A 21,003-nucleotide genomic window follows, 5' to 3' on the forward strand; every position below is an offset into this window, starting at 1 on the left:
AGAGTGTGAGTGAATGACTAAAGCGTACCTGCAACTTTGTGGCTTGGCAGGAGATAATTCAGTGAGGTAATTTTCTGATCGGTGGGATGATTCGGCACGTTTGGGAAAACAGAGGCTTTGAAGCGTGACCTGCCCTCAGCTGTCAGTCAGAGGTAATGAGTTACGTCATGGCAGCTGAGAGTTACAGCAACAATTCGATGAGATAACAGGATCAAATGTATTTGTCAGTGTTAGTGTGAGAGTGAGCTGCAACACTAGCCCTGTGTGGATATGCTACTGCGTGGTGGCGCTAGAGTAAAAGTGAGAGGATTACCAAAGGCCTCATCCTCTGGGGACCATGAATGTCTGTACAAAACATCATGGCATGAGGCAACACGCAACAGAAAACAAGCAGTCAAAAGTATAGCATCAACAAGGACAACAACACTAAAAGCAACACACGGCACTTAGTAAATATATGAAGAGTATAATGACGACATAAAGGATTTAAAGAAGGATTTTGAGCCTATAGCTGTTAGAAATGTAGTCAAACACTTCCTTATCTATTGTTTCAATAGTGCATTTGTTTGAACTGATGTTATCAAGACAGTAGGGTAGTTGTGAGGTTTTTAACTGGTACCTTATAGACCCTTTTCCTTGTCAGTCCTTGAGCTATGTCGTAACAGGAAAGGCACAGCTGTCATTGATAGCATTAATTAATGATGCTAAATTCCTGTCAGATGTGTCAGATGTGTACTGTGTATGCTGCCTCGCTCAAACGGATCACAGGGGCACTTAAATTGAACATAGTGCTTTTCGTAAAAATAAAACCTACTTGAAAGAAAAAAAGTAATAAGTTAACCCTAAGGATTTTTTGTTTGTTTGTTTGTTTTTGATGAATGCCAACGTATTCTTTAAAAAACAGATTTTTATATGAGAGTTGTAGCTCGGAGCCATGCATCACATTTTTTGTCATGGTTATTTGTATTTTGAAAAATGCAGACCATTTACTGGTCTTATTGTTCATCCTGCTGGCTTGACACCGCCGTGATAAATGACACAGGCAACATTTGCGGCTTCTGCAGAGCGGTGGGCGTGAGGGGAAACATAAAGGTGACTTGGGTTCGCTGAGTATCTGAGCATAACAGATGGGACCGGGTCCTGGATCTCACACTGTACGTGGGAAACCAAACAGTCAGCAGCCGGCCAAAGGAAACTTCCCGACTTTCCAAAGAATACTTCCTGACTTTGGGAGACATTTTAGGGCTGTATAGAAATGTGGGCTTTGTATTATATATTTTCACTGAAAAAAAAAAAAGAAAGAATACAACAAAGGAATCAATAGCTGTCGTTCACTGAATGGGGACAATATAGGAGGCTGAGTCTTTCTGCAAACACACAGTTCAGTAGGTCTGCCTCTTTGTCGAGGAGTGTCAGTGAGAATATTTTTGGTATGTGCTGTATTGACACGTCTCTGTTAAATAATAACCAAGTTCCTCTGACCTGTTCTCTTACTAAGGAGGATCAAAAATGCACACAGCGCCACAAAACACAACTAAATGAGCTGTTTTACATAAAAAATAGACAGACAAAAAGAATCCAGCGGATAAAAAAAAAAAAAAAGCACAAGCCTAACATCCATGTAGTGTTAAGGGAGATTTGTGTAGCATTTTTGTGGCGATTTTCATGTAGAACTAACTTTTTTATTTCCTGTGTGTGTGCTAAGACCTTCCCTGTTTCTCTCATACAAACATTTGGACAATTTGTTTTTCTAAGGCCACTGGACTGTGGGTTTCTTTGTAAGGGACACGGGTCACATTTTTCCAGGGATGTGACTTTGTTCTAGTTGTCGGGTGCCTCCTTTCAGAGAGCAACAGGGGAATCAGCGAAAATAAGCTAACAACCTCCTTTCAGCATCAAGTCGGAGGTTCCTCAGATTCTCTTTAAAGGTGTAGTTTGACACCATTGCATGGTGCATTTATTCGCTTTTACTGACTAGTTTGATGAGAAGACCGATACCACTTGCGTGTTTTTCATACGTGAACCAACGGAAAACAGCTAGTTAGCTTAGCTTTACATAAAGACAGACAGCAGGGAGAAAGAGCTAGCTTGTTTCAGCACTTAGGCACTTCTGGAGCTCACTAGCTAACATGTTCGTCTTTGTTTAATCCATATAAAACAACAACATAAAAGAGAAAAACCTACAGTAGTTGGGTAGCTAACTTGACAGAGCAAGGCTAGCTGTTTTCCCCCTGCTTCCAGCCTTTGAGTTGAGCTAAGCTAACGCTGTCCTGGCTGTAGCTTTTTTTTTTTTTTTTTTTTTTGTAGCTGTTTAATAGACAGACTTCAGATTGGCTGCATTTTCCCCTCAAATTCTTAGTTCCCAACATGTTTCTTTCTATCATCTAATGTAAGGTCTTTGTTATAAAATATCACAAAATTTGCAATCCTGTTTCCATTACTGCCTTTATGTTTCACAATATCATCACAGGTAGCCAGACCAGAGACCAGTTACAAGAAGTTCCAGATAACTTAATGAAAAATCTCTTTCAGGTGAAGTCGTTTGCTCCTTTTAATGACAGTGGAGGCTCTGATTCATATGATTCATGGCTAGATTCAGCTTATGACATCAAGCCGTGTGCGTTTTACAGGGGTGTGGTGAAATGTGTCTGCGAACAAGTGTGTGACTTGCAAGGTCTTAATCAATTGCAGTGTTCATTCACAGTTTGCTGTGCGGGGGCTGATTCATGCGCCGGAGATGAACACAAACAGACAAAGCCAACATGAGCACCACTGTTCGACAGATGATTTATCTGCCTCTCCTCTCCAACCCCCCCCCATCCCGTCCTAAAGTGCTCAGCATGTAACATTCAGTCTCACCTCTGTGTATTCAAGACAAAGCTACCTCGTTTTCTGAGCACAAATTTAGACAGGTAATACATCTTGTCCTGAAAAATACTGAACATTTTAGGGAGGCGGCCAAGCGCAAACTGGAATGTTATCATTTATTAGCTCCTACCCCTCACATTTGTCATTGTATTACAAGATTTTTTTTTACTCTCTCCACGTGTGTTCTCTGTATAAAGTATTAAAACTATCTTTCACTGAGTCGCAGCTTCATTTGAGCCGTCCTTGTTTCAATTATCTAACAAAGTTGATGCTCGCAGCTCTGTGAGACTGTGAACAATTGGAAGCAGTGGTGCTTTGAGCTAAATGCTAACATCAACGTGCCAACATGCTGACAACACATGCAGACGTCATGCAGCGATGACGTTTACGATGTTTTGCGATTTTCTGGTATTCAATGGTGTATTTTCACTTTTAAGTCACAGTTTGTTTAAGTTTAGGCAATAAAACTACTTGGGTGCATTTTTAAAATGAGCAAAAAGTTAGATTAAGGCAATGAAAATACTACTACTTTGGTTTCACACCAGATAAATAAAATCAAATTGATGGCAAAAAATCATCTCTGTTCGACGTTACAAGAGACGAGATACCCAATATAAAACCCAAGTTTTTTTGGGAGTCCAGACACAGGACAGCCGAGGCTAATGGGAACGTGATTCAGTTGAAGTATTTAGTCATAAAACATAGCGCTGGACATATTAAGTTTTTTATTCGATGATAACTCTAGATTTAAAGTTAAAGGATCACATTAAAAGGTATCCTGAGGGGGGACTGGAATATCTGTAATGGAATATACCAAAGTGGTGGCCCGTCCGACCCACTGATTAACAACCATGAAGCATGGCTACAAAACTTGGAAATCTCAAAATCATAATTTTCTTTTTATCTTCATCTCCTATTCTTGTCAGTGCACATCTAATAAATCCCTTTTACCTGGGAACCACTAAGTTGTTGATGTCGCAAAGAGAGAAATGAACAATCAGCAAATAAGATCTCTCATCTGCTTTTGCGGTTTACCTGTGAACTGTATGACACATCCTCTGTTTATGTCATGATAACAGATGACAGCATTACAAATTTGATTGACTCTGATTGTTTTATTGCTACACGCCCAAATCATATGCTGCAGCCAAGGGCATCTCACTTTTTCCAAAGAAACCACGATGCTGTCATGGTCGTTGTGTCACAGAGCGGCGGTGCCATTATTTCGCAAGTCAAAACGGTCAGAAGTCCTGAATGTTGGATTTAGAGTCTTAAACATGCCCATTTAAAATAATAAAAAAACGTTTTAAGATATTTTAAAAGTTTTTAGAGCAACAGAGCAGAGACACGGTATCATTTAGTCTAGAACCTGACAAAACGTGGCCACCGACCTCAACAATTAAACATGCAAACCAGTCTACACGATGTGAGAACATGAGGGAAACACAGCCTACAACATCTACAACATCGATTCCAAAAAAAGTTTGGACACCGTAAAACAAATGCAATCATCTGCAAATGAACTGTGTTTACCGACAACAGCTCTGTGAAGTGTTCCCGAGCACATGTATTAATATCCTTTACACAATTATCTGTTTCACAGTGTTTGACCTCGCCCCGTCTTTGCTTGCGAGCGATCAAGCCTTTGGAGGATTCTCTAAGGGCCTCCAAGATGATCAATCAGAATGCGTCGCTGGAATCGGAATCAAAATAAGAATACATTTAGAGCAATAAAGGGTCTGATGAGGTAAAGCACTATATGTGCCAGGAAAAAAAAAATCAACAACACTGTGCTCAGGCAAAGACAGAAAGAAAGATGAAGTGCATTTCTCCATTGCAATCGAAAGAACAGAATTAAAAGCACCCTGAATGATTTGGACTGAATTCTCACCTGCTGGAATGAATCTATTAAGCATGAATTTGTCTGTTTTCACACAGCGAGGGTGCCAACACAATCTCTCAGTCTAGCCTCTCTTTTCGCTGCCACTTAAATGAAATCCTGCCAGTATTTTTATTTCATTAAAATACTCATCAAATTGAGCACTGGTGACCTTCAAGGGCACCTGCAAATTGAAAAGTGGTTGTTGATTTTCTGCTGAACACACGGCGGGCACCCGCCAAGGCTCTTCTGCTTTGGCTTCCAAAACCTGATAAAGCCTCCAGTCTCCACTGTTGCATTTTTGGCTTGCAGGTCTCTTTCTGATTGAGTAAAACGACCTGGGCTCGAGTTCACACCTCTGATCGTTCCCACATAAAGTGAGGTTTTGAGTCAACATGGTCCTTGAAACCTTCTTACAGGGAAGAGAAGCAGGATTGATTTCCTGAAGTAACCATGCTGCCCTCTGGTGGTCACCACCAGAGCTCAGTTACCTCAATATAATTGACACTGTTAACTGTGATAAACAACATTTATCATAATATGTGTTCCTTTTGGCTACTTTAAACAATGACTTAAGTTTATGTCAAGAATGCACAGCTAGAGGACACCGACTAACAGCTTTTGCGGAGCTGCACATCCAACGGAACACAATTTAATGGTGATCAAAAACATTTTCCGTTGGTAGCAAGTTAATAAAACATTACACATTTTTTCAAAGGGCATACTTGTGACTAAAGGAGTGATGCTATTATTTGATTCTTTCTGAGGGCTGGGGGGAAAACTGACAGAATAAATAAATAAATAAATAAATAAATAAATAAATAAATAAATAAAAATGAGTAAATTGTTAATTAGCCATTTAAAAGGCGAGCATGTCCTAGATATCCATGAAAAAAATCGTACGCATGACAAAGTCTGAACCAGAAGTCGCCGCCCAATTTACGTCATCACAATGCGTCCACAACACATCGCCTCTGTCAGGTCTTCACATTTCACACGTGAGTCCAACTACGTTTTTGTACATGACACATTTTATGTTTTCGGGTTTTTCTTTTACACATTAAGCCGAACGCATCGTCTAAATGTTCGTCGACAGCCTGTTAAATATGTCCACTTCTTCGAAAAACGGTCGAGGAAGCGTGGACGCCTCCTCGCCGAGCTCGTCTTCAAGCCAAACTCCTCTTCCAGGATGTGTCAATTTAACGTGTCACCATTTATCTGCACCTATATTGAACTCATATGACATGGCTTGTGACATTTTCTGAATCAATAGTTCTCTGAAGTAAATTCGGCATTCATAGCTGTTACCCAACAGCCAAAATTCCACTGTTAACACAACTTTTCATCACTGATATTGCCCTCAGTCTTACCCAGCTCAGTGAGTCCATTTCTCCAGTTCAGTTCACTTTTGACTGTTTCAATTAGTGTAGCTGCAATTACAAATAATTCTGTGTCTAAGTTTTGCTCTGTTTGTGATGCAATTTTCATAATCTAATACAAACTGACCAGTATAGAAGCAGAATTTTGACTAATTTCATATCCCTATTTGTAGAGGTTAACAATACTAAGCATTGAAAGTACAGTATCTATCATATGATTGCACAAGACACCAGTATTTGTTTGCATTTGTATCTAATTTCTAACATGTGAATAACAGACAGCTTGTGATTCAGGTCAATATGACTTTGAGCATCAATTTCTAATGATTACGTCGTGTCTCCCCCTTCATCTGTTTCATGTGACAGCCTGAAGAATCTAACTGAGCTGCCTCTCAAACAAGACCAGGACATTTTTGCATTTTTTTGGAGATCCAAAGCTATGCTGGCAAAAACAGAAGAAAGGAAGCCTCAGAAAGGTGGAGGAAAGAAGAGGAGACACCCCGGTGAAGATGGAGAAGGAGGAGAGAGGAAGAGGAGGGGAGGCAAAGAGGGAGAAAAGGGTCAGGGAGAAGGTGGCAGGAAGCGTCTGGACGCACTGAGTGTCGGTTATTTCCGCCGAGTCGGGGAAAGACTCAGTGAAGGCTTTGAGGATAATGAGGAGAGAGGTGAGAGGGATTACTTCTCTGGAGATCTGAGCAAACGGAGGGCTGGAAGTTGGAAGAAAGGCTCATTAGACTAGTACAGCATTATGTTTGAACCAAAGTCCGTGCTTCTGACCTGCACTATATGGGGAAAAATAAATCATTAAGCCATCTTCAGATATAAGTTTTGTGATATCTGTTTGAGGTGTGGAAAGCCCCTCCTAGTTTGTCTGGCTAAAGTTTCAAACATGTCATTTAAACAGCTAATGATCGACTTTATGTTTGAGTTATTTTTCCAACTAAAACGCCATATATCTGCGTCTTCAGTTTCTCAAGTGAGAGTTTTCAGCTTTTTCTATATCTCACATTGTAGTAAATGAATTATCTTTGGGTTGTTGTTGTTGCAAAACATTCGAAAATGCCATTAGAAAATTGTGATGAATAGTTCTTATTATTTTCTGACACTTTGTAAGACAAAGTGATAGAAAACAAAAACAGTTGGCAGATAATTGAAAATGATAAGTCAGCTGAAGCTCTCATTTTTAAGTGAAATCAGACATTGAAGCAAACCAAAGATTAATTAACTGTTCAATAAATGATGATATGATAACAAGAAAACAAGCAATAATCGATATGACGATATTATCGAGCCCTAATGTTCATGTATTGCTTTATATAGCTTTGCCCTCACTCTTTCTTTTGAGGGCTGGTTGGCAGAATTAACTAAGATGCTTTTTTTAATACAGGATTAAAGTAACAAAGGCTTAGTATAGCTTATAAACACTCTTCTAACGCAGAGTTTGAAATACTGTGAAGTCAAAAATCTTCTTTACTTATTAGAACTTCAATCAGACACTTTAAATCATATCTTCACCCACGTTCACTGTATTTTATTAAGGCACAGTTCATGCACAGCTGCTGGTGTTCCCTTTGAGAAGCTTTGCTTGTTTGTCTTCAAGAAAAGAAAAGGCTTTAAAGGAAAACAATTTGAAATTCCTCAAAGTAGGTTATCAAAATAATACATTGTTTTGGTGTCATTCCCCACTGTCACATTATTTATTTATATATTTATATATAAATATATAAATATATATATATATACATATACATATATATATATATACACACACACACACACACTGTTGTCAAAACACTTTGAACTCGGCAGCATCTAAAAATAACTTTAATTATTGATTAATTGGCTGATTATTTTCTCAATGAATAGATCATCCTTTTGTCTGAAAATCTCAGAAAACCGTTATGAAGATGTATTAGAATTTCCCAGTCTCAAAGTGCCATTGTCATAGCCCTCAGATAACTTGTTTCAATCAACCAATCAACACTCATGAGCATTCAGTTTCACTACTACATATGACACAGCAACACTTCTTTTAGCTTTATATATGTTTAACTAGCTTTGATATTGTTATAACACTATTCTGACTATTACAGCGTCATCGCATTATTTTACCTGAAATGTAAAAAGCAGGTTACACAGCCTCCCTCTGTCCAGTTCCATTTTGTTCTATTCTTAGTCGATTTCAACCACTGTCCAGTTTCTAATTTCTAATTTCAATTGCTCTATCTCTAACTGTGTATAATCTTTGCTGTGTCTCTTTATATTTCTTCCATAGAGATGTTTGTGGAGAATGTCCTCATAGAAGTTAAAGGTAAAGCAGCCCTGGTGGCGTTGGACCAGACTGGAAGCATCACTCTGCAGCGGCTGCTCCCGCTGTCCAGTCCTGACCAGGTGGGGGAGGTGCTGGCTGAACTGGGGGGAGAAACGGGGTCCGACTTCAAGACGGTTTCTTGTGACCGGTGCGGCGGTCACGTAGTGGAGAGTGCCGTCAGACAGATGTCCAAGTGGACAGGTAAGATTACATGTCTCATTTAGAAGGGAGAAAATAGGTGAAATCAAAGAAAGCCAACAACAGCAGCAGCAGCTGACCCCTGTGTGCCTCCTTCTGTGTCCATTCATGTTTAGAGTCCTCACAGAAGGAGTCGTCTGCTACCACAGAGGAAGAAGAAGAGGAAAGCTGTGGAGTGTTGGAGGCTCAGGTGTTGTCTTTAAGCCAGGTGGTGAGAGACAACTGTGCGGAGTTCATCAAACATATTCATGGCTCACACGTGGTGCGCACACTCCTTCATGTGCTGGCGGGTTGTGTCGGACCGCCACGAACCGAGTCTCGTCCAGGTAAACATACACACAATTCACGGCTATGCGTACCACAGGGGTTTTCAAAGCCCGACACTGCCACTGTTTTCAGAGCCTAAAATTGGAATCAACTAACTGGCATCACAAAGAATAATACCAAATTAGCTATTAGGAGGTCCTGTTTGCAGTCTACATATGGATCTATAGACAACTATCACTGGAACATTTTGATATGAAAGAAAACTTGAACATGGAGATGAAATCTTAAAAACATGACGATTCCTAGAAATAAGTGACTTTCTATGATTTCTAAGCAGATTTATGCACATACACAGAGATATTGCTATCCTCTGAAAGTGGAAGTCACACTGAATCTAAAAATGTAATAGATTGTCTGTGTGTCCACGAACAGCCTCCATAATCTCTAAAGTCTGACATCGCAGGGGCCCCTATCACTCAATCAGCCCAAATCCCCCAGTGTTTATGGGAACGTCTGAGCTTCTGCAATGTCAAAAGATATTTACAGTGCAACATGAACAAATGCTAGAGAAGATGGGGGGGAAAAAATCATGAAAAAGTGAATAATAGTGGCTGATCACACCAAGATGTTTCGCTGTAAAGGCGTCAGGAGCAAAACCATTGTTGTTCTACATGAGGGCACATCTGGGGTGGTCATTGTACATAACTCTCCAGGTTTTGGAACTACAATTCATATACTTATAAGGGCTTTGGGGGATAAAAACAGAAGTTTACTGTTGCTGCATTTAGTATGGTGTGTGTTTTTGCCAAATTGGTAATTAGCAGTTTCTGTCGCTGGATCAGTCTTTTTTGTTTGATATATTAGCAGGTGTATGAACAATTATTTGTAATGGATATGGGATATAATGATATCCTGTGAGGGCGAAAGTCACAGTGAATCTAAAAATGTGTTTTTGTATTCAGTTGTGACTGATGTTTTGACTACTAGAAGGAGCGATTTTTGAGGCGACCCAAGACAAGTGTTTGAGGGTTTTAAAGCCTCCGTGAGTGCAAGCTGTGTATGTCACAGTTGCTGGATGCAGCTCCAGCAGCAGCTCCCCTCCTGTGAGGTGCGCCTCACAGTTTGAAATCACGACATCAAGCTGTTGTTGTTGTTGTTGAGAGTCTGTGACCCAACATTGCCCAGCATCTGGCGACGTCGACCCTTAGCACACAGATAAAGAGCTGCCTGAGCTGCCAGAAAATAAGTGACTTCACCCATTCGGTTTGGTTTTTCACCTCAGTCTGGACCCTTTTTTTAACAACAAAGCCAACAGATCAAACGTTAAATTTTCTCCCTGACATTTTCGGTTCTTCTAGGCCACTCCAGTGCGACAGGACTTCACCGCACTTGTGGCTTGTCTCTTTAAGCTTGCATTCTTGTCATCGCTTGTCTTCTTGTTTTTCTCCAGGTGCAAAAGAACGTAACATTGCTCCCCAGCTGACAGACATTGAGATTCCGACATCGTTTTGGTACGAGCTCAAAAATCTCACAGACACCTTGATGGACTACATTAATCGTGAGTCAGCTTTTATCCAAACTGAGTGCATGTAGTTAGTTCTCACTGTAAAAGCAGATTTTATCACAGAAGGAAAATCTTAGTATTGCCAAGCAAATGATACGTTTCTGCACTTACATTACTTTTGTTTTTGGCTCTCTTCGCCTCTTCAGATGTTTTTCTTGGTCTGTTTGGTAGCATAAGCCATAAGAGTGTGAGCTCTGGAAACGGTAGCTTACCCTTTGTGCATAAACATTTTTGAATACTTGGTTAATGAATGCCCCGTGATATTTTGAAAGGGAGCATTTGAAATAATGTGGCAGACTGTCTGCAGTACTGCTGCCTCTTGCTCTCTGCTCACTGACTTTTCCTGGAGTCAGAAAAACATCTGAGTTTTGATTAAATGCAAGTGAGGACTCTTATGCGAGTCGTGGTGGAAATGCCCAAGGGCAGCTTTTCTGAGTAGAATGTCATCTAGATTGTGTTTAGAATTTCTGCGATGAAGCAAACCTGTTGTGCTTAATGTCAAAATAAAGTGAAATAGTCACTATGTAACCTTGGGACGAGTGCACTCACCAAAGAGAAGCTTAAGTGGCTTTTAACAGAGCTGTCCTGCACAAGGACAAAGGGTAACTCTGTTTTGTCCATATGTTTAATCACGTAAAATGGCAGATTCTAGTCTGGATAACTGGAGAGAGAGCACATATGTGTCTGAGGATGCAGCTCTTGCAATCTTCCTTGAAAGCGTTGTCTGGCACAGCAGGCGCTAATAAATATACATCTTCTGTCCAGCAATTATTTTATTCCTCTCTGCCAACATACAGTATACACTAACACTGTTCTATCTGCAATAAGCTAATGCTGACCTGATTTATTGGTGGAACTCGGGAGGAAAATGCATTCCACACATTAGTTAGACCTCAGGGATACACACAGTGTTTTTGTAAGAAACCCTGAATGTTTTGTTTACTTTGCCACAGGGCATCTTTAAATTGGCAGGAAGTGTTAACAAGTATTTTTCTCTCCCGCTGTTCCTCCATTGCAGTAAGTGTGACGGATGCCATTTCCAGCGCAGTGTTCCAGACCATGTTGACCACGTGTCACAGGAAACGGCCCAAACTCTGCAAACAGCTCCTCAAACGCATCATGGAGTATCTGACAAGCCGCAACGCTGCTCCGGGAGTGAGGTCGGAGACGACTCTCTTCCTTTTTGACCACAGATGTGTCCCAATCGCCATGAAATGTTTTCTCAACGGCTGCTCTTGTTTCTGCGCTCGTTTTCAGTCCCCTCCTGGTCTTTCTCAAGGACCAGGCCGCCAGCCGCCTCATTGAGACCATCATCCAGCTGTCCCCCAAGTCCCTGCTCCGCGACCTCTACAAGAACCACCTCAAGGGTCACCTGGTTGACTTAGCCCTCCATCCCATCGCCAACTTCCCCATCCAGAGGCTAACAGCAGCCTCAGCCAAATACAAAGTGGTGGGTCCTAGTGTTGGCATGTCACATGGATCACCGTCAGGATTTTTTTTAATTGCGAGAATGATTCAGTTTTCTCTTTTTTCTTTCTCTTCTGTAGTTCTCGAGGCTGTTTGATGAGCTGATCCAAGGTCTGGAGGCCATCTTGGCCGCAGGTCACATGGGTGTGATCGTCCAGCTGGCAGAGAGCTGTGCAGAGAACGAGGAGAAACAGGAAGAGATGATGCAGTGCCTCCTGCGTGTAAGTGTTTGTTATTGAGACGTTATGGCCACAGGGGTCTTAAATCAATAGAACGATACCCTTGTTTCTTTTCATTTCTCCCCTTTTTTTTATGACTGCAAGTGTGCAAAACAGCACAATGTAACAATTTAACGTTTGATTTGTGGGTAATGAGACTCCTGTTGATGTGTTGCCTCCCAGGCGTTCCACTGCGCTGAGCCTGGCTCCCGACATGTCAGCTGTCTCCCGCTCTTCATGTCCCTGCTCGCCTATGAGGTGTACTACCACTCTGACACAGCAGAGGGCAACACACAGACGGAGGTAAACCACACAACTGTGGTTTTAGCTATGTAGTACATACAATTTAGTTACTAGTGCAGAACTTCAACACCACTGTCAGCCCCGCGAAAACAGATGCAATAAGGTTGATTTCTGGTTTTCTCAACCACGTCTAGGTCCCGCTATCCTCTATCTGTTACCACGGCTCCCGGCTGGTCCAGGCTCTGGCCCGCTTCAAGGAGCGCTCGATCCTCCTGAGCAGCCTGCGCACCCTGACCCCCGCTGACCTCCTGACGCTGGCCACTGACCCCGCAGGCAGCCACGTCCTCCAGGCCCTCATCACCACATCAAGCGACAAAGGAAGAGGCAAGATCCTCAAAAGACTGGAGGTATGAGTACAGTCCTCAATAAGAATCCTAACAACTACGTTGAAGAGCTGTGTAAGGGAATTTTTTCAGCCTTTTCTACATCATCAGTGGGAACAAACTTGGCTTGGGCCGAGAGACAGGCTGGTGAAGACTTGGAAAACCAGCACAGTTTGTTTTGGTTTTTTTTAATGGGATTTGTTAACACCAAAAACCTAGAATGCCCACAGTGGGATTAAGATTTGTTTCTATTTATGCAAATTGTCAGTGTTGCTTCTTTTGAGGGGATTAATTTCACAGTAACCGCTGCTCTAGTCCAAATGCTGCTGCTGCTGTTTCTTCTAACTTTTCTAAGTGTGCTTCTAGTCTCTATGTAGGCTGTGAAAATGAAATTTAACTTAAAGAGAGTCCGAGTGGAAGCTGAACCTCCAGGTCCTGATATAGGATTAAAAAAGCCTCCTTCAAGAGCCATGTGATTTATGTGCATTGTGCAACATTATGTCATTTCACTCTCTTTTTATATTCAGTGAGTAGATGTTCAAAAAGTGACCACATGTTGTTCATTCACTGCCTTTAATGAACAACCTGACAGATGGTGTGTTTGACAGAACCGTCTGGAAAAGAGTCATTAGGATCTGTTTGGTAAAGGGCAGACACTTTAAAAAAAACTACTTGACAGGTGATTGGAAGAACCATCTGTCTATCACAAGCTAACTGTTAATCAAACTCTCACCGAAAGAAGTCGGGATGAGAGCGAAGGCTTTCCTCTTATTCCAATCAAATACTGATATAATACTCTGATAGATCTGATTGAGGAGCCGCCATTGTTGTTTCCAAAAACAGTCTTGCTGTCATCACACCAAAACCCCGCCTGTACCTGCAAGTAGTTCCTCATAGGATGCTGATTCACTGAACCACTTTGGTTCAGCCAGAAGACCAAAGATCTCGTGAATCCAGCTGTTTTCAAAGGCAAACTAACATGTAGGGTGATAAACATCTAAAAACAATTAACTCTTTAAGAAGTACACAATGAAAACTTGTTCACTACAAGTAGGAGTACAGAGACAGTAATTGTTTTAATATATCACAGATATATTGAAATTAACTATTAAATTATTTCTGTAAATATACACCAGGATGCATTTTTCTTATCCATTAGATTATTGACATCTATCAACAAGATATTATTCACAAACTTCTAATGTAATTCATAGTTAAGTTTACAAGATTGTTTCTGTCCTTTTGGTGTCAAAATTGGTTATAAGACTTTTTTCAGTACACGAGCAGTCAGGTCATTATGATCATGTTCCCCAATACTCCTGTTTGTGAGATAGTGTGTGGAGAGGAACTTTATTAATAGGCTCAATATGATGTAAGTGTACTTGCTTCTTTAGCTATTATAAGATAACATTCATTCTTTCTTCATTTCTGTCCCCGTAGGGTCAGTATGTTCAAATGGCCTGCTCCAGGTTAGGTAGTCGGGTCCTGGAAGCCATATGGAACAGTGCCTCAGTCAATCACAGGCAAAGCATCGCACTGGAACTAGGTAATACAAATCATGACACAAATCCTGACTTAAAAAAAAAAGAAAAATTGCTTTCACACCTGGCCTGTAGTTCAAATCTCTGTTAACGACCTCCTCTCCCATCTCTCCTTGCCTTCCAGTATTGAGTGAAAGCCAGCTGAGGTCAGACCAGTTCGCTCGCCACGTCTGGGCCAAATTCGCCCTCTCCCACTTCATGCACAGAAGAGCCCACTGGCAGGAAATCCAGACCGGCGAGTCTAAGAAGCGGAAACTCTTCAGTGACATTCTTGAGTAGAATAAATATATATTTAAATAGTTCGTAAGTGTTGTTTCTGATATGTAATTTGATAAAAACAATAAAGGAAAAAATTATTCCTTCATTTGTGTGAGAATTTGTGTGTGCTTGGTTCCATAACAATGGCAACATAGAGTGGTTGTATGTATGTCTGTATTATTTAATGTAAGAATCAACTTGGCCACTAGGGGGTGCTGGTGTAGCATTTGTCTTCCGAGTCTTGTTTAGTGGTGATCCAGGTCTTTAAATGAGTGAAGTAACACCAATTCAAATGTGAGAATATAAAGTCACTTACAAGTGCTTACACCACATTTGTTTTTTAAGATGCTTCATTTTGTTGTTTCCGCTTTAAGTATCACTGCTCAATAATGACAACATAAACAAATACATATATGCATACTTAAATATATAAAAGGGTTTTTTTTGTACATTTCAGACATTGGAGAGATAAAAAGTAGTCTGAGTAATAAAAATCAGGAAATCTTTGAAGCTCATCTGTTCCCCTTAATGATTTAAGAAATTCCTCTCAGAAACCAAACAAATTCAGGCTGTTAGAAAGCACTTTGTGTCTCAGCAGTGAGCCTCTTAGGCCTCAGGCCTGTTGGAGACACATAGCTTAGTGACCAAGGAGAACATTGATTACATATTGATTTGAAGAAGGAAGGCCTTTGTCTCAGCAGATACCTCTCAGCAGAGAAACAAGCAGCTGTGCTACAAGATGGCACGTGTGACAGCCAACAATATGGGCCACCAAACCTCTTGGTCATAATAAACAGGCAGTTCATTCACAGTTTGATTTGAGCGCACAGTTGGCATGCAGAATTCTAAACCGGATTTTCCTTGTATGTTTTGTGTAGACCACCTGTAAGGAAATGCCCATTCTGATGCATTTTGTTTTTTCATTCTTTTAACCCACTTCAACAAATAAAGACACTGAATTGTATTCAATGTCAATATCTTAAAGGAACAGTTCACCCTAAAAAAAACGTGTTTTCAAATGTGAAGAAACCAAACAAATGAATCAAAATGGCTCAATATAATCCTCTGGAAGACCCGAGTTCCCAAACTGATTTTGAAAACATTATTTCACCCTTTCTTGAACTCGAAAGCTTCACTGTAGCTGCTAAGGTAAAAGCATGAATGCACAACCTTTCTGAAATTGGTGTTAACATTTTAAATTAATGACCTCATTCTAATGTGAGTCCCAGTCTATCTACTTCAATTTTTTTTTCGGAAAGTTGTTTTTTACAACATTTCCAGAAATGTTTTGTGGACTAAGAAACTTCACCTGACAGTCCATCTGCCACCAAAATTGAGACAATGACTGTTTTTTTTCTTTTTTCTTTTTTAAATTAGTCAGCTGACCCAGGTTGAGTTGGGCTGTTGCATCTTGTTTATAACCAAACATTTCAGTAACACTTTACAATAGGGAACACAACATTTTGGGTAGTCACTAGGAGACAAATGAGGACCTACCTGAGCAACTCCTAATCCAATTATAAAGAGTAGCTCATGATTAGTTAATGATTACTTGAATAAGAAACATGAATAACAAATCATGAACAACTTAATTATTGATGAAATGTTAACAAGTACCTACGCAATGATTCCTGATTAATTCTGAACCAGGTGGTCAGATGCTCAAAAGTACTACAGACTCATGAATTGCTAATTACTAATCATTAACTAATAATTAGCTACACTAGAAAATTGTATTAGTTGTTCATGAAATAATGGTTAACTACCAGACTTCAGTCTTCATTTGTTTTCTATAGTAATTACTCAAAATGTTAGCTGTGCCCAAGTTCAGGGGCTGCATCCTTCGAAGGACGTGGCCTTTGCTGCCTGTGGAGGGCTCCATCAGTGCCGGCTGGTAAATCTTCGGTTGAGACAGGACAGTGGATAGGTAAACTTGTTATTTGAACCCACAGTAATGTTCATCGTCATTATTAGCTTGTTGTCGCCATTGTCACTTTTATGGGGGGGGGGGGGGATCTTGGGATACGTGAGGCTGTGAAAGATAGCAGCGGTGTATCCTCCAAAAAGAGGGAAAAGAAGGCCACATTGGTGGGCTGCATTTGAAGGAGACTTCGAATTGGGACAGCCCTCATGCAGCGTTGTGATGTAACTGGCCTTCAAATGTGTCCTTTGAAAGATGCAGCCCCCGAATTGGGACACAGCAGTTGTGTCCCTCATTTTGAAGTGTTACTATGTTTCTACTATTTTTGCCCTTCCACTTATATGAACTAAAATAGGAAAAAATATCATCATCAGAAAATATTCAGTAATATTTAAGTCAAATCAGAGGAAAAACTAAACACTGCCCCACTTTCCTCAAAGACTTTTGAACTGTGGAGTGGCCCAGAGGTCTTGTTGTAGAGAAGCTTTGAACGCCCTTGTACTTTTAAGCTGAATCAAATTTAGTTTGCAGTGATCAAAGCCAGTCAAAAATGTTACCCCTGAAAACTCAACATCAAAGTGTCCTGAAACACTGGCCTGGTTGCTCAGTATTACCCACAGATGATGAATCTTAAGGGCATTTGTAACTACCAAACATGCATAATATAACACAGAGTAGTCAACTATGCACAGAGTGCATATAAACTATAATTCCGCCAAATGATTTGGAATCCATTTACAAAGAGGATATTTCAGAGCCGGTCAGAAACAAGACCTGTTCTCTGAAATATGAGGCTTTCAATAATCATACCGGCAGTGACAAGCAAACACCTACTGTGCACATCTCTTACCTACCCTTTCTCACTTCACTCCAACGTAAACATGATGTATTGGTTAAACATGTCTGTCCATTATCCCCTGACTTGTCAGCTGGCAGCTGCTCCTTGATTTTAAAAACAGTTGTTAATAGATCACCCACTGAGCCGGTCACATAAACTCACAGTGACTCGATCCTCTCTCAATGTGTGACGTATGATGCCTTCATAATGCATTACTCCATACATGAAATAATCATGAGTGATACATTATGCATTACTTTACATGTGATTTTTGCACCCAACATATAAAAATGTTAGCAGGTATTAAGTCTACAGGTCAGGCTGTTAGTTCGTCTCTGTGTGAACATATTCTCATGCATGATTTTACTGAACCCGTGGCCTTTCCATGCCAAATTCATACATTTATGTCTTCTATGTGTTTCCCATAGCAGAATCAATAGTATGGTATATTCCATCTGCGTTAGTAACGGATTCCGAACCTCTAAAGACCAGTAATTGGATGCACTTTGTTTTAATTGACAGCTGTTCCGACTTCTTGAGTAATCCCATTTCTGTCAGGACTCTTGTTTCTGTTTGTTCTTGTGTCTGGTTTTTGGTTTCTTGTTTATGATTTACATCCTTGTATCATGTCTTGTGTTGTGTTTTTTCCATGTCTTGTGTGTCATGTGTTCAAATTTCCATGCCCTCATGTGTCCTTTAAGTTTCTCCTATGTTCTCCCCTCTGGCTCCCTCTGTCTGTTGTCTTGTTCCCTCCTGGTCTGTTCCTCTGTGCTCCTCCCCCTCGTTATCACACCTGGCTTCCTTCCTCCTCTCTCTCCTCACCTGTTCCTCGTCATGTCATTAGTGTCTGTGTATTTAGTCTCTGTGTTTCCCCTCACTCTTTGTCTGGTCATTGTTTTCTGTTTGCTGTTTTCTGTCTCTTGTCCATGCTCTTGTCCATGCTCTTGTCCATGCTCTTGTCCATGTTCTTGTCCATGCTCTTGTCCATGCTCTTGTCCATGCTCTTGTCCATGCTCTTGTCCATGCTCTTGTCCATGCTCTTGTCCATGCTCCTGTCCATGCTCCATGCCCGTTTGGTATGTTTCGGATTTATGTTGCATTTTTTCCATGTTTGAGTTGAACTTTGATTTTTTCGTTGTACTTTGTCTTGCCGTTAAGTTGCTACTTTGCCTGGTTGTTTCAGTTGTTACTTTGCTTTTTGTTCTGTTTTGGCTGCCTTGGTTTTGCTTGCATTCGGCTTTTGCTATATTAAAGCTCGCCTTTTGTTCTCCTTATCTTTGCCTCCCGTATTTACTGCGTTTGGGTCCACCCTCCCTTTCCATAGTTTTCCCTTTTACCCCGACCTGACAATTTCGGTTGAGACTGTTGCTTGAGCAAAAAAAAGAAAAAAAAAAAGAAGGTTTTGAGGTCTAGATAATTGTGATGGGCAGTTTCACAGTGAACATAAATAGATGATCAAGAAAATAAGCTGCAGATGAATCCATGATGAATAATCATTAGTAGCAGCCGTATGTGAAACAATGAATAAAAGTTACTTAATAATGAATCCATGATAATAGAGAAACAGAGATATATGGTTTATGAACCAACTTACCATTAACAGCATGATATCTGTGCCTTTACTTAAACACACAGTATGTAATTTCTGAAGCTAATGGATCTCTTCTACGCACATGTGCTTGCTTGGCATGAGCTCGGCACGTCAGCCCAGCGCAGCAGGGTTCACATTACCATTACAACATGGCTGCCTGCTGGACGGTGTGTCTTGAAAGGGGTACTATGTCGTTTTGGAGAAGAAATTCAAACACAAATATTTCCAATATCACTGAGGCGACAATAGAAACTTAAGAATATATATTTTGACATAAATATGAACCGAGATTGAAGTGTGAAAGTTGGCAGGGTCCGCCACATATAAACAAAGTAAAGCTGGATGAAATTACTTTGTCCTTTAAGGTTAGTTTGTTAAAAACCGAGTAATTGTTTTATCTTCATAAATATTAAACAGCTTTTATCATGAAGCAGATCAAATCAGGAGGTGTTGTTTTTTTATCTGCAGAAAGTAAACCCAACTGAGGCCTAACCCGAACCCCATGAGGGTCTTTGAATTAAAACAAAACACAATAAGTGACGTGGGATCGCGGGACTCGCTGTCTTCATCGTTAAACCACCTTCATTTCCAGGGAAAATCCACCTGATGTGATCCAGACAGAAACATTCACAGACAGGGTGACAGACAGGTTCTAAAATTAGAAATTCCTGTTACATGTCTTTTTCGTAACGCCGACTCTCTCCAGGAAGTCGTAGCGGCAGGCGACCTAAGGAAACGCACCACCTCAGGGAGCAAACTTGCGGATTTCTCAGGACTTGAACACTGTTGGAAACGTTTGTGATATTTCAAGAACACATCAAAATACACGGCAAAGGCCTGGTCACTTTTCGACATCTCACGCAGGATTAAACGTCTGAACCTGTGTGCGGCGCAGTCATGTTTTTTACCATTTGTCCGGACTCGGAGACACTAATTTTACCATTAAAATCAATGCAAGCTGATGTTGAGATCAATACTAACCTTGTGACGCCATCTCGTTATAGTTTGCTCTGTTTTGCAGAGCGCGGGGTTTGCTGTCATCGATCCACATTAGTGGAATGTGCGAGGCCTTCAGCCCGTAACGACGCTTATTTGTGCCTTCTTCTTCAACCCCGCCATTACAATCAGCCGGCCCGATGTTTCTCTTTGCGCTTCTTGCTTCGACCGAGCCGGTTTTAATTACACGTGCTCCATTCCGCAGCGCGGTATTGAAAGCAAGGCTGGCCTGGCTTCCCTTTTGTTGTTTGGTTATTATAGCCCTGTGCATGTATAATCAGCTCTGTGCACTGTGGAGACAAAGCAGAGGAACAGTGACCTTTTTGGGGTACAGTGAGACGTCCCTCCTCAAAAACAAATCAAATGCGTTCCCCGGGGATTCAGCAAGGCTTCCCTTCAATGCCACTCAACGTTTGGCCAACACCAGCGTCCGGCCCCGGTGTATCCCCGAACACCCTCCACGGACCTTTTTTCCATTATTACCTCCTAGCTAACATGCCTGCACCCACACTTCAGGAAGATATGCATCTCATTAGTTACAGACAGTGCTCGCTGGAAATAGTCTTTCATTGGCGCAAAGTGAGGGAGCAAGTTCGACAGGCTTTCACTGGCACGCAGTAGGTGGCTTTTTCGTCTTTTTTGAGCTGCCTCTGTCTTCCCTGCTCTCGAGAAAGTATTCTTTTGCCCGAAAAAAAAAAAAAAAAAAATCACAGTCGGTGCCCACAGAATGAGTCAGCGATGGAGAGAGGGAGGATTTTCTGTCACGATCTGAGAGACTGATAGGGTGTCACGGAGAGAAACTCTATCGTATTGTCCCCGTGCCCCGCTCTGTTTCCTGCAGGCTTCTGTGCAGCTGTCAAAATGTATGCTATTATCTGACAGTTATCTGACCTGTTTAAGTGTGATAAAATAAAAAAAAAATCCTTCATGTGTCATCTCCCGCTCTGTGGAAAAAAAAAAAGAGAGAAAAAAAATCAAGGCTTTTCTCCGTTTAGTTCATCTTATCTGTGTGCTCATCGCTCACCTACTATGAAGGGGGGAAAAAGCAAAACAGACGGAAAACCTTGTCTTTCTGAACATC

General features: G+C 41.0%; 1 protein-coding gene and 1 long non-coding RNA gene across 2 annotated transcripts; one reads left to right on the top strand and one right to left on the bottom strand.

The window, feature by feature from the left end:
• The first annotated feature begins 5,626 nt into the window (after positions 1-5,626).
• On the top strand, positions 5,627-14,682 carry LOC119011892 (nucleolar protein 9). The gene is made up of 12 exons (XM_037085338.1): positions 5,627-5,745; positions 6,493-6,791; positions 8,402-8,638; positions 8,752-8,961; positions 10,353-10,460; positions 11,485-11,626; positions 11,724-11,916; positions 12,014-12,154; positions 12,335-12,454; positions 12,589-12,801; positions 14,218-14,323; positions 14,443-14,682. The coding sequence occupies exons 2-12, from the start codon at positions 6,566-6,568 to the stop codon at positions 14,595-14,597; spliced, it is 1,851 nt and encodes a 616-aa protein (XP_036941233.1). The 5' UTR covers positions 5,627-5,745; positions 6,493-6,565; the 3' UTR covers positions 14,598-14,682.
• Positions 14,683-18,895: 4,213 nt separating this feature from the next.
• LOC119011427 lies at positions 18,896-20,990 on the bottom strand. The gene is made up of 3 exons (XR_005072189.1): positions 19,908-20,990; positions 19,602-19,709; positions 18,896-19,112 (listed from the first exon to the last, which is right to left on the bottom strand). It is a non-coding gene; the product is annotated as an uncharacterized LOC119011427 (long non-coding RNA).
• Between the last annotated feature and the right edge of the window lie 13 nt (positions 20,991-21,003).

The sequence above is a fragment of the Acanthopagrus latus genome, chromosome 21, assembly GCF_904848185.1.
Source record: "Acanthopagrus latus isolate v.2019 chromosome 21, fAcaLat1.1, whole genome shotgun sequence".
NCBI classification, from domain to species: Eukaryota; Metazoa; Chordata; class Actinopteri; order Spariformes; family Sparidae; genus Acanthopagrus; species Acanthopagrus latus.